Below are 14,781 nucleotides of genomic sequence, written 5' to 3'. Positions count from 1 at the left end.
AGCGCATTGTGCTGTCGATCACTGCATGTTTGTTGACTAGCTATGCAGTAACTGTGATTGCAGACAACCGTTGTGATTAACTCGGCCATGGTTGTTGCATTTGCTACATTCATGAATGCTTCCTGTGAGTTGTAAGCAGAAATAGATCGGGGTACGTTCCACCCGACTGTAGTCTGCTGCCTGCCAGCTATGGCTGCTGGCAGGGGATGCATGCATATTGTTGACGAACATGCATCAGCTGGTTGAATGTTTTTCTTCTCGCAGAAAACCCTGCCTTGCGTGCTGGCGCCTCACGTACCGTGTGCATGACGACCTGTGCTCGGGAACTTTTTTGTTTAATGAGTTGCATGAGAGGTGATGGGGCATACACGTGACACTTCGTGGACATTTTCCAGCTCGTGTAAAAGCGTATCCATCTTTGTGCTGTGCAGAACATGGAAGAACATCCACTCGCATAGCGCTTCACATGTTGACAATGTGCATGCATGCCTTTCTCTGTGTGAGCGCTTACTAAAAATAAATGAACACGAACACTTGACAAGTTTATAGCACCGGCAGCCTGTGAAAAAAGTAGCCGATTCGATGGCTGAAGGGAGAACGAAATTGGTTCACTGGACGCATAGCAAGCACACACAGCATGAACGCCATTGAGAGCTTGCGGTTCTGAACTTGCCATGTGCAATGGTTACATGCAGCCTGAGTGCACAGAATGCAGGGTGAAAGATTCAGCACTTGTGTTTGCGACTCCATTGTCTCTTTTGCGCTGTTTTAATTATAAGACCCTTTGCAATGGCCAATTACCCTTTGCAGCAGTAATTGCCCATTGAGATGAATACGTTGTAGCTGCACGATTCTTCCAGTGGTAATGTCATGTGCACCTCGCTTTTACGTAATTTTCTGACTTGTAAAGTAAAAATGAGATACTTGCTATCAGATGAGCCTCCCTTATCAGTCTAGCCTGATGTAGCAGTATTGCCATTTAGTGTCCCTTTAACGAAACATTATTTCACATTCTTTTCCCCCACTTCAATCATTTTCCTCATATTATGCAGCCATGTGCCATTCTGGTTCCACTGAAATCTATGCTGAAGTGTAGCAAGTTTGGGACATTGGTTTACATGGCCTTTGCAGGCAACACTGTGTTTGTGATGTCACAAGCATTATGTGCTGTTGGCTTGCTGTGAAACCTGCTGTTATCTGTGCATCCCGCCTTGTGACCACGGCTAGGTGAAATATTGCTGATTTTTTTCAAATCACTGTTTTTCTTTCAGGAGCGTTCACCATACTGACCCTCGATAATTCCAACTCCAGTTTGAAATCCTGGATGATTTGAAGAATTTCATTGGTCCTGTACTTTCTGATGCAAATTTGACTGGATAATTTGTAGCAGCATCCTGCACCAGCCCGGTTAATTCGAACATCTGGGGAGCAGTTCAGGAATGCCCGATCTCGATTGTGCCGAAAACCGGTGAAGCAACGGCCCCTTGGAGCGCGAGGCAGTGCCGCAGAGTGATGCCGATTAATGCCGATGCGTAAGGACAGTGAACAAAAAATGTTCTGCAGAGATTTCTGACCCAAATGATAGCTGTGACACTGAGAGTGACCTAAACAACAGAAATGAGCAGAAACTAGTTACTTTAATGAATATTTCTCAAACCACCGCACTTAGCGGCCGCCTGTGAAGGCTCTCACAATGCAGGATGTGACGTCAGCCTTAAGTCAGCCAGCACTGACTGCACAAAAGTGAATGCATTTAGACTGCTTTTGTTTCTTTGTACAGTTCATTTCATTCAGCTCCCTTGTGTCTGTGCTTCAAGGTTGTCTGCCATGGTTATATACTTTGGGTGGCCGCTTGCTTGAATCAGTCGGAATTAATTGGAAATCCCCTTTGTCTGCTGCGATGGCGAATCAAAAAAGCAACATTTTGCAGAGATGGTACCAATACATCTCATGCCTACCAAAGGAACGAGCAGGAGAGGATTGCTGAATTATGCACTGCCAAGCCGGCTCGCCTACTGCACTGTTGAGGGCAGGTGTGATGTCATGTCCGCCAGCGTTTCTTTGCGAAGATGCGCTGCCCGCCAGGCTTGAGGCCATAGTAACATGCTGTTCGCCCTGTTGTTGCTAGGCCTAGTGTGCTTCGCATCAAATCTGCAGCAAAAGTGCATTGAATCTAGGCATGGTTTACTATAAGAAGTCTAATCTTGTTACCAGCTTATCACACAATAATGTCTCATTAAAATGAACATAGAATTGATTTCCTCAAGGTTTTCGAAAGTGAAGTGCGTGAAAAAGCAGGCCAGGCGAATGCCACCTCACATTGGCGGCCTCAAGTCGCACACATGGCGTGCTGCTTTGAATCGTTAGGCTAGATCTTCGGAGGATCATCTTAACTTTGAATCACTTGACGTTTGCCAGTAAACTGATCTAGCAAGCTGTTTTACTTTTCGCAGTTAATTCATACCAGTTGTCTGGTGCTTGTTTTATCATCCATACTTTCAATGCATTATGTATGTGAATGATTTGCTGGGACTACGCTAATAATTGGGGGGGAATAATACTGTGTTTAATCTGTCGCTTAAAGAGAAATAATTATAAAGCAGAAGAAAAAACAACTATGCCGCCGGTGGGATTCAAACCCACGACCTCCAATTTCCGCATCCGGTGCTCTATCAACTGAACTACGGCGACAGCTGTTCAATCTTCTGCTTTCAGGGGTATTTATGTTCGCATGTAACTGAACCTTGGAAGTGTTCACCAGCACCACCCTCGTCAATAGCGGCGGGCATACTGCCCACCGTGGTAGGTCGCAGTTCATTTAAGGAATGGTCACGAGAGGTTGCTTGGGAAAAGCAACCTGGGTTTCACAAGCCCCACCATTGGCAGCACCTGCCATTGCAGTGCAGTGGTGCATTGCTTGCACTACTGCGCCAGGAGTGGTATGAGGGCTCCCAGGGATCTATGAGTAGTAAAGTAGAGAATGGCCAGTTGTACATGTATGGGCATTCACCCATTATCACTATTCGAACAACTTCCATCCATGAACAATGGATCCGAAGTGAAAACCGAAGTGATTTCGCCTAACTATGCAAATCGACCGTCAGTTTTTTTTAATACATGTGATGCTGATAGGTGCCTTTTATTATTTTGATTCGGACTACTTTTTCAGTGTAAATAGCACATCCAGGTGTCACGAAACCCAATTTTTTCATTTTTCCAGGAGAAAAATCTAGTGGTTATGTTTTTCATGCCAATACAAAATTTCTTACTGTCAGGAGTGCTGGAAAATAATATTAAAACACTATATTTTATGAAGTCAGCATCCTAGGCATCATGGAATCATTTTATGTTTTAGAGATGCACATGATGCATGAAAACTAGGAAAAACATACACGTTAGTATTGGTGACAAAATCTTGGCAAGAAAATGGCAGATGACATGCTATGCCCACTGGTTTATGAACTGTTTTGTGCTACATCTGCTGGTTGGGATGAAAAGGCACCCCACTGATAAGATGAAGGATTCTAAATTCAAAAAGAAATTGCAGCTAGGTACAGCAGACACTGCGAAAAGCTGCAGTGTGCACAGCTGTGTACAGGGTGACTTAGAGGGTTTACTGTTATATTCCTGTGTAGTTGGAAGTAAGCACTGTGGGTTATGTTTTGTGCTGGTGCCTTTGGTCCACCGTCTTCTGTCTTGTGCTTTCGTGCCCTTGCAGGCATAGGTGATCCGGGCCCGCCGACAGCAGTGAGCAGCATGGCAGACCTCGGTTCTCTCTTCTCCCCTGGACTTGCCCAGGGCAGTGGCACCAGCGCTGGCGGGGGAGGGGCTGCCCCATTCACAGCCTTTGGGAGTGCTCCAAGGCAGCATCCGGGTTACTCTCCTTCCCACCAGGTGGCGCCACAGCTGTTGGCACCCAGCACGGCCAGCGGCCTGCTGTCATCTCCCTTGCGTCCAACACCCTCCTATATCCTGCATAGCAGTCATCTTGGCAACAGCATTGGCGGTGGCAACAACAGTGGCGGCACCACCACCAGTGCCACAGGTAGAGTGGTGAGCTGGGCGAGTCGGTACATGGTTGCAGAAAGAAAACCAGCGCAAAAGACGGAGACACAGAACAGGAACACACGGCAACGCTTGAACACAGGACAGCGTTGTCCTGTGTTCCTGTTCTGTGTCTCCGTCTTTTGCACTGGTTTTCTTTCTGCAGCCACAGGTAGAGGCTGCACGTGCACAGCAATTCAGTCTACTTCTGAAGGATTTGTGTCACTGTCTTGCCGCCTTGCACATTTCGTATGTTGTGCCAAGTTTCAGCTCAGAGCTATCTCGCTGGCATTTCAGCAATGGAAGAAAAATGTTGCTGCTCTTTCATTCCCTGTATGGTCCAAATCATTGGATGCTTCCCCTCCCGTGTGGATTCGCAGGCACCAGAAACTGTCATAGCCACTGTAGCAACACTTGATTGGTGCTCAGCAGGGACCATTGTCGACAACGCATGGAAGGAATTACTGTGTAGGGTCCCCTAATGGTTGCATTGCATTTGACATCCTTGGAATGCAGTTTTTAGTATCACATTTGTTTTTTACCTCATCCTCACAAATGCTTCAAAAATGCATTTTGAGTATGTTCACCAACTAGCACTGTTGGAGGCATTAACGATTACACAAGAATCTTGTCATCGTTGCTGCCATCTGGTTGTTGTGGCACAAGTTGTTCACTGAAGTTTTTGAGCTAGTTTAGGCTATATTTCATGTCCGTTATCACATTTGTGTGGGAGTACAGTAAAGCCTCATTTATATGTTCCCAGTTCATATGGTTTCCTGCTCTATACACTCAAAATTGTGGCCATTAAAATGTTCCATAGAGTTACACTGTTTGTCTCCCGGTTATTACATTCCTGGACAACACAGATTTCCTGTCTGCTGTGTTTAAAATTACGACAAATTTGGTTAATATAATAATGCGGTAGGTATAATGCATGCCAACATACAAGTAGGCTGAAAATGGGGGCATGGGAAGCTGGATAATGGGTCGGTAGAGATTTTAGGGAGGGCCTGCAGTTCAGATGTGCCGAGGTGGCCTCCCATTGTTAGGTTGTGGTGTTTGTGTGAAGGGTAGGTGCTGACATTTCCAAAGGGAGTGTGGTGGTAGTGTGGCTGGTTGTGAGCAGCATTGGCATATTGATGTGTATCTATCTGGGTGTATTCTGGAGAGTAGAAGCGGGTGCTGGTAGGTATTTGTGTGTAACCGTCGCCATGCATTTGCTTGAGTTTCGGTCAGCGCTTTGTGCACGGGTGGATAGAGGGTCTGCAAGAGTCGGTATATAATTTCTTGGTAAGTTGGGGGCTATCCCTGGATCCAGATGCCATCCCTTGCCCTCGCTTGCTAGGCCAATTCTCAGGCTGAGGTAGATTGCCTGGGAGTCCAGAGTGAGAGTCCAGATTAAGGGGATTTTCAATTATGATGCTGGGGCACCTTCAAGAATGCGATGCACTCTTGGAGAGACGTGGCCAGTGGCGAAGTCGTGGACAGATGTCTTACTGTCGCTGATAATTGTGTGGATGTCGACCATAGGAATAGCAGCCAAGGTGATGGCCGCCTCATCTGCTTCTAAGATGGTGCCTGTTGTGAAGCAGCTTTTCGTCCGTGACGACTGCAGTCATGGCTACCTTGTGATCATGTTCTGCAGCATGTGTGTAGACGACCTGGTGATCTGAGTGATGGCACTGATGTAGAGTTTGACATCTTGCCATCCTTCTTTCTTGGCGAAACTCCAGATGCATATTTTTGGGTATAAGGGGGGGGGGATGACTAGTTTGCTCCGCATCCTTCTGGGAACTGCAAATTGGGGATTTGGAGATGAGCTAGCGGTGGGCCCAAATTCTTGAGTAGTGCTCTGCCTACTTCCGTGGAGGAGAGCCGAAGAGTTTGTGAGGAAAGTGGCCTTCCATTAATTCACTGATGGTGTTATGGACACCCAGGACCAAAAGCTGGGTTGTGGATGTGTTTGGAGGTAGCCCATGTGCACATTGGACTGCGCCTCTGATGAGATGGTCAACCGTTAGCGTGTCCGCTGCATGTATTTTGATGTTTGGGGCAACATATACCATGCGGCTAAGGACAAAATCTTGGATCAGTCACAACAGATTGTGTTCTTTCGTGCCAATATACTTATTTGAGATCCTCTCAATAATGCAGACTGTTTGATGGGTGCTAGCTGAGAGCTTCTGAAGAGCGATTGTATTATGATGACTGTCTAAGAAGATGAGTCCTAATATTCCGATGTGGTCCGCCTCAGAAATCGGTTGATTACTGATGTGTAAATTGAAGGCGTCGGGGGAGCGGTTCTCTTGCGAGTTCTCTTGCGAAGTAAAAAAAAAGGCGCAAACATACTAGTGAGTTGGTCCTGCGGGGATGCAACTTGAAGAGGAGGAACGCAGCAGCTTTTTAGCGGCACCTAGCGCAGCACCTGAGAATTGCACCTGGGAGGCACCTTTCAAAGCACGTGAGAAGTACACTTGAGAAGCAGCTGAGAAGTGCGCCTTAGGAGCACATAGCAAAGCAGCTGAGAAGTGTCTAGCAAAGCACCCGAGAATAACATCTGAGAAGCACCTAGAAAGCACCTGGTAATTACACATGCGAATCACCTAGCAAAGCACCTGGTAATTACACCTGAGAAGCATGTAGTGAAGCACCCAAGAGTTACACATGAGGAGCACCTAGCAAAGCACCTGATAATTGCACCTGAGAAGCACCTAGCAAAGCACCTTAGGATTACACATGAAAAGCACCTAGCAAAGCACTTGAGAATTGCACCTGAGAAGCACCTAGTGAAGCACTTGATGTTTACACCCGAGGAGCAACTAGCGAAGCACTTGATAGTTGCACCTGGGAAGCACCTAGCAAAGCACTTGATAGTTGCACCTGGGAAGCACCTAGCAAAGCACCTGGTAAATTACACCTGATAAGCACCTAAGCACCTGGTAATTGCACCTGAGAAGCACCCAAGAATTACACCTGAGGAGCACCTAGCGAGAATTACTTCTTAGAAACACTTAGCGAAGCACCTGAGAAATACAAGAGTGCTCTTACATATGAGCGAGCCAGGTCTGGGGAACGCAGCATGAGAAGCAAGAGTGCTGCGATGGTCAGCTGCCATGGCAGCTTTATGGCAGTTCATACTTGCAAGGGGACAAAGTAGTTGAAATTCACGATTTAGAGATTTTGACTACTGTTGCTATTGCCGTTGGCAAACTGCATGTGTTGCAAAGTTCCATTCGTGCTCAAGACAATGGAAGTGCAGATTGAATTCTGCATGCGCTAGAAAAGGCCTTCTGCCAAGAAATGCTAACAGACATTTTTGTGAAGTGAAATTGCCAATAAATGTCCTTGTAACTCACTCAGCTTTTTCTCAAATTAAGTGGTTTTGGATCATACATTTTCCCAGTTAATACCTTTTTCCCATAAAAAAAAAAAGCCTATCGGCGAGGTTTTACTTTATTGCTTCAGCAACTAAAAAAGCAACTTGCGTTTGCAACCTGTGCTGGTGTGACACTTGTGCACATCTGCATATGTGCAGGCTCCCAGCTGGGAAAGTCGCGTGGCCTCGAGGAGCTGGACGCCCTGGGCCAGTCCCTGATTAAGCAAGCCCTGCCACAGAACCCGGGCTCCCAAGGTGACTTCCCCACGTGAGTAGCTGCCTGCCTCTCACCCGTTTGCTGCTGTGCGTTCAGGGCTGCAGCAGCTGTGCGGTGCCCTCAAATGTGCATAGCACCTATACCGACCGGCAAGGCAGGGTTTTCTGAACAAGATTGAGTCCTATCGTGTTTCTCAATTTGGGAGGCCATGTACAAGCATTATGAACGTTTGTGCACGGATTGACCACTTCAGAGTGTTCCCTGTTTTTGAAACATCGAAAAAGAACTGTGGTCGGCCTTATTCAAACTTTTTGCCAGTCGCTAAAGGACTGTTAGAAAATTTCAGAACATATTTAGTTTGTTTTAAATTATTTGAACATGCACCATTTGATTCATTCAGGAAATCAAATGGGAGGATATTTTATTCACTATTAGAAACTTTCCAATATCGTGCACCTCTACTGCTGAGTAATGTTCGAGCATCGGTCTTAGCTTGTTCTTGCTTGTGTTTACTGCGTGCCTGCTTGAGGGACCACATTGTTCAACCGTGAGGCATTTAACTTCTTAATGCCAAAGCAAGACGAACCTCTTTGTGAAAAAATGTGAAGACGAGCTAACAGTAAATCAAATTTTGTACTCACGCTCAGAACTCTGAAATGAAAGGAAAAGGTTACTATTCAATTCTACAATGACCACATCCCTTTTCGCGAGGAGTTTGCAAATATTAGAAATTTTGAATACGGCTCGTAATAAGATTGCGGCTCGCAGCAGGATTCGTAATATACTGTGCACGACCAAACACTGTGGGGTCCGAGTTTAAAAGCTGTTTTGCTTGCGTCAAGTGCACGTTTAAATATTAGTGCGCTCTGTATGAATAGCATGTAATGTTCTATGAAACGCACTTAATTACAGTCGAATCCCACTTAATGAAAGTCACGGGACCCGCGAAATATTTCGTTGAAGCGCAAGCTTCATTGTCATATCTTCAGGCCTTAGCATTGACAGATGGACTGGATAGCTCATGAGCAACGTTTAATTGCCAAAAATCTGCCAGCTTTGGTTTTTCGCCATTTGCCAACCCTGACCGCGGCGGCCAGGTTTCATTGGAGGCACCCGTGTGCTGTGTGATGTCAGTGGTTCCCCAGGTGGTCAAAATTGTTCGGGAGACCCCCACTACAGCACCTCTTTCTTCCAGTCTTCTTTCACTCTCTCCTTTATCCCTTCCCTTATGGCATGGTTTGGGCCTCCACTGAGATTAGTGAGACAGTTACTGTGTCATTTCCTTTCCTCAAAACCAATTGTTTTGTTGACTGCAAGGGAAGCCTGAGGAATTCTGCCCCCTACTCATACAGCCTAGCAGTTGACATTTTGAGGTGTTCATGCCACAAGTAACTCACTGTTGAACAGGGATCTTTATGCTGCTGAGCTCTGTGCTTGGCACAGCAGATTGTTGTCGTCGCATGCACTGCAGTGCCTCGCTCACTGGTCGCTTGCAGCACGCCGCAGAAAATCCCACTGAACCAGATGTCGCGGCCGCTGCTGGCAGCGGCAAGCGCCTGCAGCGTGCCTTCGTCCACGGGGGTTCACCTTCATGGCATGGGGCCGAAGATGCTGCCCCTGGGGCCGTCCATGCTGGCCCCAACAGAGGGCCACCTTCCAGGCTCCCCGGCCAAGGCTGCTGATGACCTCCTCAACGGCCTGTTCGTGTCGCTGGACCAGATACAGCCGGGTGAGGGATTGTATCAGCTGCAGGTCCATGGATTTCTCTCAGAGAAATGGAGGTGGTCAGGCTAGTGCAGTGGAAAAGAGGTCAGGGAAGTCATTTCTGCACATGCCAAAGGGGTGTAGTCCATTGTCCTTTCCAGTCTATCTGCATGCTTCATAATTGCAGTAATTAGCCAGCTGGCACCAGCTTTACCCTTATAAACAGAGGTCGCAGGTCCTCCCCGAGCAACTTCAATGAAATGAATGGGCCACATGCTGTTCGCCACGCTCTGCTCTGGCCAGTGATGCCCTTGCCCTCCCTGGTGGAGGTGGTGGAACGTGGTGTCATGGGCTGTTCTGGGGGACAGCAGGGTGTCTCTCCAGGGAAGAACGAATGTTTGGAGAGGGATACTCCGGCCACACGGTGTTTTCGAAGGCCCTCAAACATTGGTTGAGCACTGCTGTACGCGTGGCTCCAATGGCCATCAAGTCGGTAGCATGTAGAGTCAGCAGAGCAGCGCGGAGCTCTGTCGAGGTCTTGAGGGCGTTCAAGCAGTGGCTGTGTGCATTTTTGGAAGCGGAGCACTCGCAGCAGCGGGCTGGTGAATAAAATCGGAACAATACCATATCTGAAAAATGCGGAAATTGAAAATACAGCAAAACCTCTCTGACTTCAAGGGAGTGGGAAAAAGGCCCACATTATCTTACCCCAAACTGCCAAAAACTGTTTGCAGTAAAGTAAATTTTTATTAGGTGAAAACTTGGGAGGTCATTGCCTCCTTTTAAACATAAAAACTGCATGACAGTGATGATGCTTTCTCAGTTTTGTGAAATTCTGTAGTCCGTGTGTGCTATCGGAAGTGTTGGAGAGCTCCATAAGTGTAATGGAAAAGACTGCTCCACAGATTCTTTCAGTGCACGACGTAGTAACACTCGAGCTCGTTATGCATCTCACGTGAGTAGGCTTCATTGACGGATCAGAGACAAGGCTGTCATTGTACTAAATGGCATGAATAGGCTCGGCTGGCTGGCTGGCTGATATGCGCGGTGGATAGCTGCTGTCATCACGAGCTGGCGGCGAAGCTCAAAAAACTGTGCGCCCAAACTTTCTCTTGGCCTATAGACAGGGGTCCGCCGATTGTAAACATGCCTGTCGTTGGACGCACTTCAGAGGTGTGTGGGAGACTATGTAATGTGCAGTTTAGGCCCGAGGACAAATATTTCGACAGTTGCTTGCCGAGCAGCCACTACTACGGGAGCCCATAGTAAAGACACCAAAATTTAGTTGCATTTTCTTTCTGCAGAATGATGTGCAGCATTTCAGAAAACGGACAGCCATGGGGATTGCACCGACAAGCTGTAAATAATTTATTATGGAATTTTTTCTTTCATGCTGTTCCAGTTTCAACAGCTGAACGACGCCTGTGACGTAAAAGATAAGTTCAGATCATGTGAGGCATACAGAAACTGCAGCATTGTTGCTGCTTTCCTCATTTTTATTCACACCAACTGTAATGCCAGCCTGCCCTAGAGTTGGAATTGCAAAAAGTGAGCAAGCAGTGATTATATCACAATTTTTGCATGTTTCTCGTGACCTCATATCGCCTGTGAGGTTGGAGCCGTCATTCGGCTTTTTAACTCTTTCGTTACCATGCCACTATGCACCGATCACTGGTGATTGACATATTCGAAGGGCAGGTTCAATGCTACTGGCGCCGCCGTGGACTTGGTGCGCAGTGCACCATCTAGTGAGTTATTGAGGCACTTCATTTTCGTTTCCTGCATCGTTTATATTTTTCCTGCAAGGTGGCAGTTTTTTAAACGCTCACCAAATTGATGTTCCAGCGTTGTGTGCACACACCACGGCGTCAATCTCGGGGACAGTGCGCGCTCGTAAAAATTCTGCTGCGTGTGATTCTGGTGCGTCTACATCATACTTTTTTGATGATGATTATGAATTTTTATGGCGCAAGGGCATCTATGGCCAAAGAGCGCCATGACACAAGGTATTTTCTTTTTCTCAAGGTGGGGTCAAGGACCCATTTCCCAAGCATTTCACCCTAAATAAGCCGAGCACCAGACCAGGGGAAAGCTTGTACCCATTGTATCACCGGTGGGTACCCGGCGGCACTGGGGATCGAACCCCGCACCTCCCGCATACGAGGCGGATGCTCAACCACTTGGCCACCGCTGCGTGGATCAGACTTTTTTGATTCCTCAAGTAGCAGTGACTTTGGCAATGATGTTGCATTGTCGGTTTTTGATTCCTACGGTGAAACTGCAACTGCAGCCGGGAACGTTGGTAGTCATATGCCTGTAAGTTTTGTTTTCCGCTTCTTTTTGTTTGTTCCTGGAGCCGGTGAACACATAGTCCTGATGAAATCAATTATATTTCTGTTATCTGTAGTGTCTCGACATCATATGGGCAAGATTTGCTCCTGCAAGCACAAAGAATCTGGTCATCGACCTAGGCTTGATGCCCTGTAGCAGCCTGAAGTGGTTCGCAAAAGCTGAGGACGTCTTCAGAGTGTTTTTCACTGTGGACGTTATAACGGCCATCTACTCGAATGCAAACAAATATGCATTGATGCATATCGCGAACAAACCAACGTACTCAAAAAGAATGGTTGCTGGGGAGAGGTGACTCCGCTGGAGATGACAAAGTTGATTGCCTTGCTTCTTTACATGGGAGTCCACATCTTCACATGTGCTGGAGCCCACGCCCCTTGCTTTCTGGTCTCGTGCCTTCAAGCGTCATTTCCAGACGATGTTTCTCAGCACTCTGGCTATGCTCCATGTTTCGGACCCAGCAATGAATGGTGCAGCTGCTGAAAAGCTTGATGGTTTCCCAACTTCTACATCATTTCAGTGACTGCTCCGCAAATTTTCTCAGCCTCACCGTGATATTTCGGCGGACGAAAGATTGGTGAAATCTAAGGCTTGTTCTGGAATTTGGCAATACATGAAAAATAAAATTACAAAATGGGGATACAAGTTGTGGGTATTTGCGGATTCAAAAAGAGGGTACACTGTACAATTCATAGTAGAAGCCTTCTTGTTTCCTTGGCTTCTATAGATGATCACCAACCAGCCCGACTACAACTCTTGTTAATTTCATAGTGTACATTGAAAATGTGAAAAACTGAGTGCTAATGGTTTAACCTTCGATGTTTGCAAGCTCTGCAGCAAGTACCTTGACAAGGGTTACATTTCTTTTGTCGACAAAATTCTATACTTCGGCATTTTTGCTTCAACGCCTCCTGGAACGAAAGACACTGGCTTGAGGAAAGATTGACGTGGATTCTCTTCTGCACTGAAAAGGATTGCATGAGAGAGACAGGTTAAGAGAGGAGACATTTGCTAGCTGCGAGACAAGAGTGTTTTGTAGCTTCAATGGAAGAATTGTTGCGTAGTAAATTTGGTAAGCACAAATCGCATTGCGAACTGACATGTGCCCACTAAGCGGAGAGAAAAAAGTGAAGGAAAGCGGCAAGAAATCGCCATCGAGAGACCGGAGCTAGTGCACAACCAACATTCCGGGATGCTTGGCATAGACAAACCTGATCAACTGATAGCTTCGCACAGTGTTCTCCAAGAGTGCTTCCGCTGGTGGAAGATTGTTTTTTCGGTGCATTGACATTGTGGCAGTAAACAGCTACATTTCATTCCAGAAGCATCGATTGTAGCATCCGGGGACACCAGATAAACTTTTTAGGCGCTCCGGTTATGGTTTCAGAGTGGAACTGATTCAACAGCTCTTGGAAATTGGGGTTTCACTACTCGAGCAGAATGTCCTTGTGGGCTAGTTGGCTCTTGCCGAGGAAAGTTTAGCCTGCATGCGTGTGACCAGGACACGAGGTAATGAAACAAATACAACACTGCATGTGCAGACTACCAAATGTTTATTCTTGGTATCAAAAGCACAGACAGTATCAGGCTGGAATCACTCACACATGAGCAGCTAATCAGTGACACACTGCTTTCTCAAAAGAAAAGGAAGAAAAGAAGTGCACCGGGGCAGAAAGTTTTACATTAGAATTGTTGAGCAGACAAGGGAAGGGAAAAAAGAACGTGCAAGGAACGTGTCCTTTTAATTTGTGGTGTTTATCGGTGGGAGAATAATAGCGTAATTACTTTATGGCTTAAGGATAATTGATTAAAAAGCAGAAGAAAAAAACAGCCACGTGCCACCTGTGGGATCTGAACCCACAGTCTCCGAATTTTGTGTCCGGTGCTCTACTAACCGAGCTGCGGCGACAGCTGTCTAGTCTTCTGCTTTTGGGGGTATTTATGTGTAGTGTAACTGAGCCTTGAGAGTGTGCATCGGCACCACCTTCGTGCATAGTGGCAGACGTAGTATGCCCCCATATTACCACCTGTGTCACGTCGAACATCATCAAATGGTGAGGGCAGAAGCTGTGTGAGAAGTTAGAACCCTCTTATGCTACCTGTGGCATCAAGACTGCCAGAACTGAGGCTCTTGTTAAGGTACTAAGCTTATTCAGTTGCCTTCTAATCAGTTATCTTTAAGTGATAAAGTAATTACATGATATTCTCCCATTGATAAACAGTACAAATTAAAAAAAAAAACACTTTTCTCTATGCTGCTTGCTTTTGGTGACTGTTGGCTTCCTTCATGTACAATATAACTGTGTAACATTGCTGGAGGCCAGATGAATCAACAAGGGAAAACAGATATCATGCCACTGAGTGTTTCACATAAAAAGAAAGGAACAAAGGCACGAAGACAGCCAAATGAAAAGTGAGACAACCCGAGTAAAGGTGAACAGTGGTGAACGCGCTGTGACCACAGCAGTCAACAAAAGTAAAGGTGAAGGTGAGGGGATAAAATGCGATAGTATGACTACATAGATGACGGAAGGGTAAAACAACAACCAGCCAGAGTAAAGGCAGTGGTGAAGGATTGAAACATGACATGTGAAAATGGAAACAAGCATGATGGAAGGGTAACAACAAAAAGCGCGTGTATCGGTGTATATGAAAAACAAAGTACTAAAAGAAAATGGTTACAGCCAAGCATGGTGACAAGAATGCGTGAAAATTTGAGCTTGCAAGCCGCTTTCGAGAAAAACTATTTTGTTTGGTAAAAGCAAAAAATGTGGCATGCTGGCACAGTTGTCGCTAGTTTTAATAATTAAATGCTTTTACAACATCCCTCTTGGTCTTGTGTTTTGATCTGCGCAAAAAGGTCTTGTTTTCAAAGACCACTTTACAAGGAACCTTTCTCTTGCCTTCCCCCCTACATCTCTTACAATGGTGCGCTAAGTGCCCTCCTTGGTTATTCTTTATTGCCAACCTGTGTTAGCATGCCTGCCCATTCATTAAAACATCTACTTCCAGTTTGTCCAATGTAAAAACTGCTGCAGATTAGGAGAATTTTGCTCACAACTCTTGAAATGCACTCAGTGAAGCTTCTTGG

The 14,781-nt window shown here is 46.2% G+C and overlaps 1 protein-coding gene across 1 annotated transcript in view; it reads left to right on the top strand.

Annotated features, from left to right (window-relative positions):
• Gga (ADP-ribosylation factor-binding protein Gga) overlaps positions 1–14,781 on the top strand; it is a 57,374-nt gene that overhangs the window by 29,144 nt on the left and 13,449 nt on the right. Inside the window, exons 11-13 of the mRNA XM_077633628.1 lie at positions 3,719–4,045; positions 7,580–7,688; positions 9,134–9,366. Of these exons, the coding sequence (XP_077489754.1) occupies positions 3,719–4,045; positions 7,580–7,688; positions 9,134–9,366 (669 nt within the window). The remainder of the gene's footprint in view (positions 1–3,718; positions 4,046–7,579; positions 7,689–9,133; positions 9,367–14,781) is intronic.

This window comes from Amblyomma americanum, chromosome 8 (assembly GCF_052857255.1).
Source record: "Amblyomma americanum isolate KBUSLIRL-KWMA chromosome 8, ASM5285725v1, whole genome shotgun sequence".
Lineage (NCBI taxonomy): Eukaryota > Metazoa > Arthropoda > Arachnida > Ixodida > Ixodidae > Amblyomma > Amblyomma americanum.
Note: the sequence above shows the minus strand (reverse complement) of the source record. Positions and strands in the feature narration are given on the sequence as shown.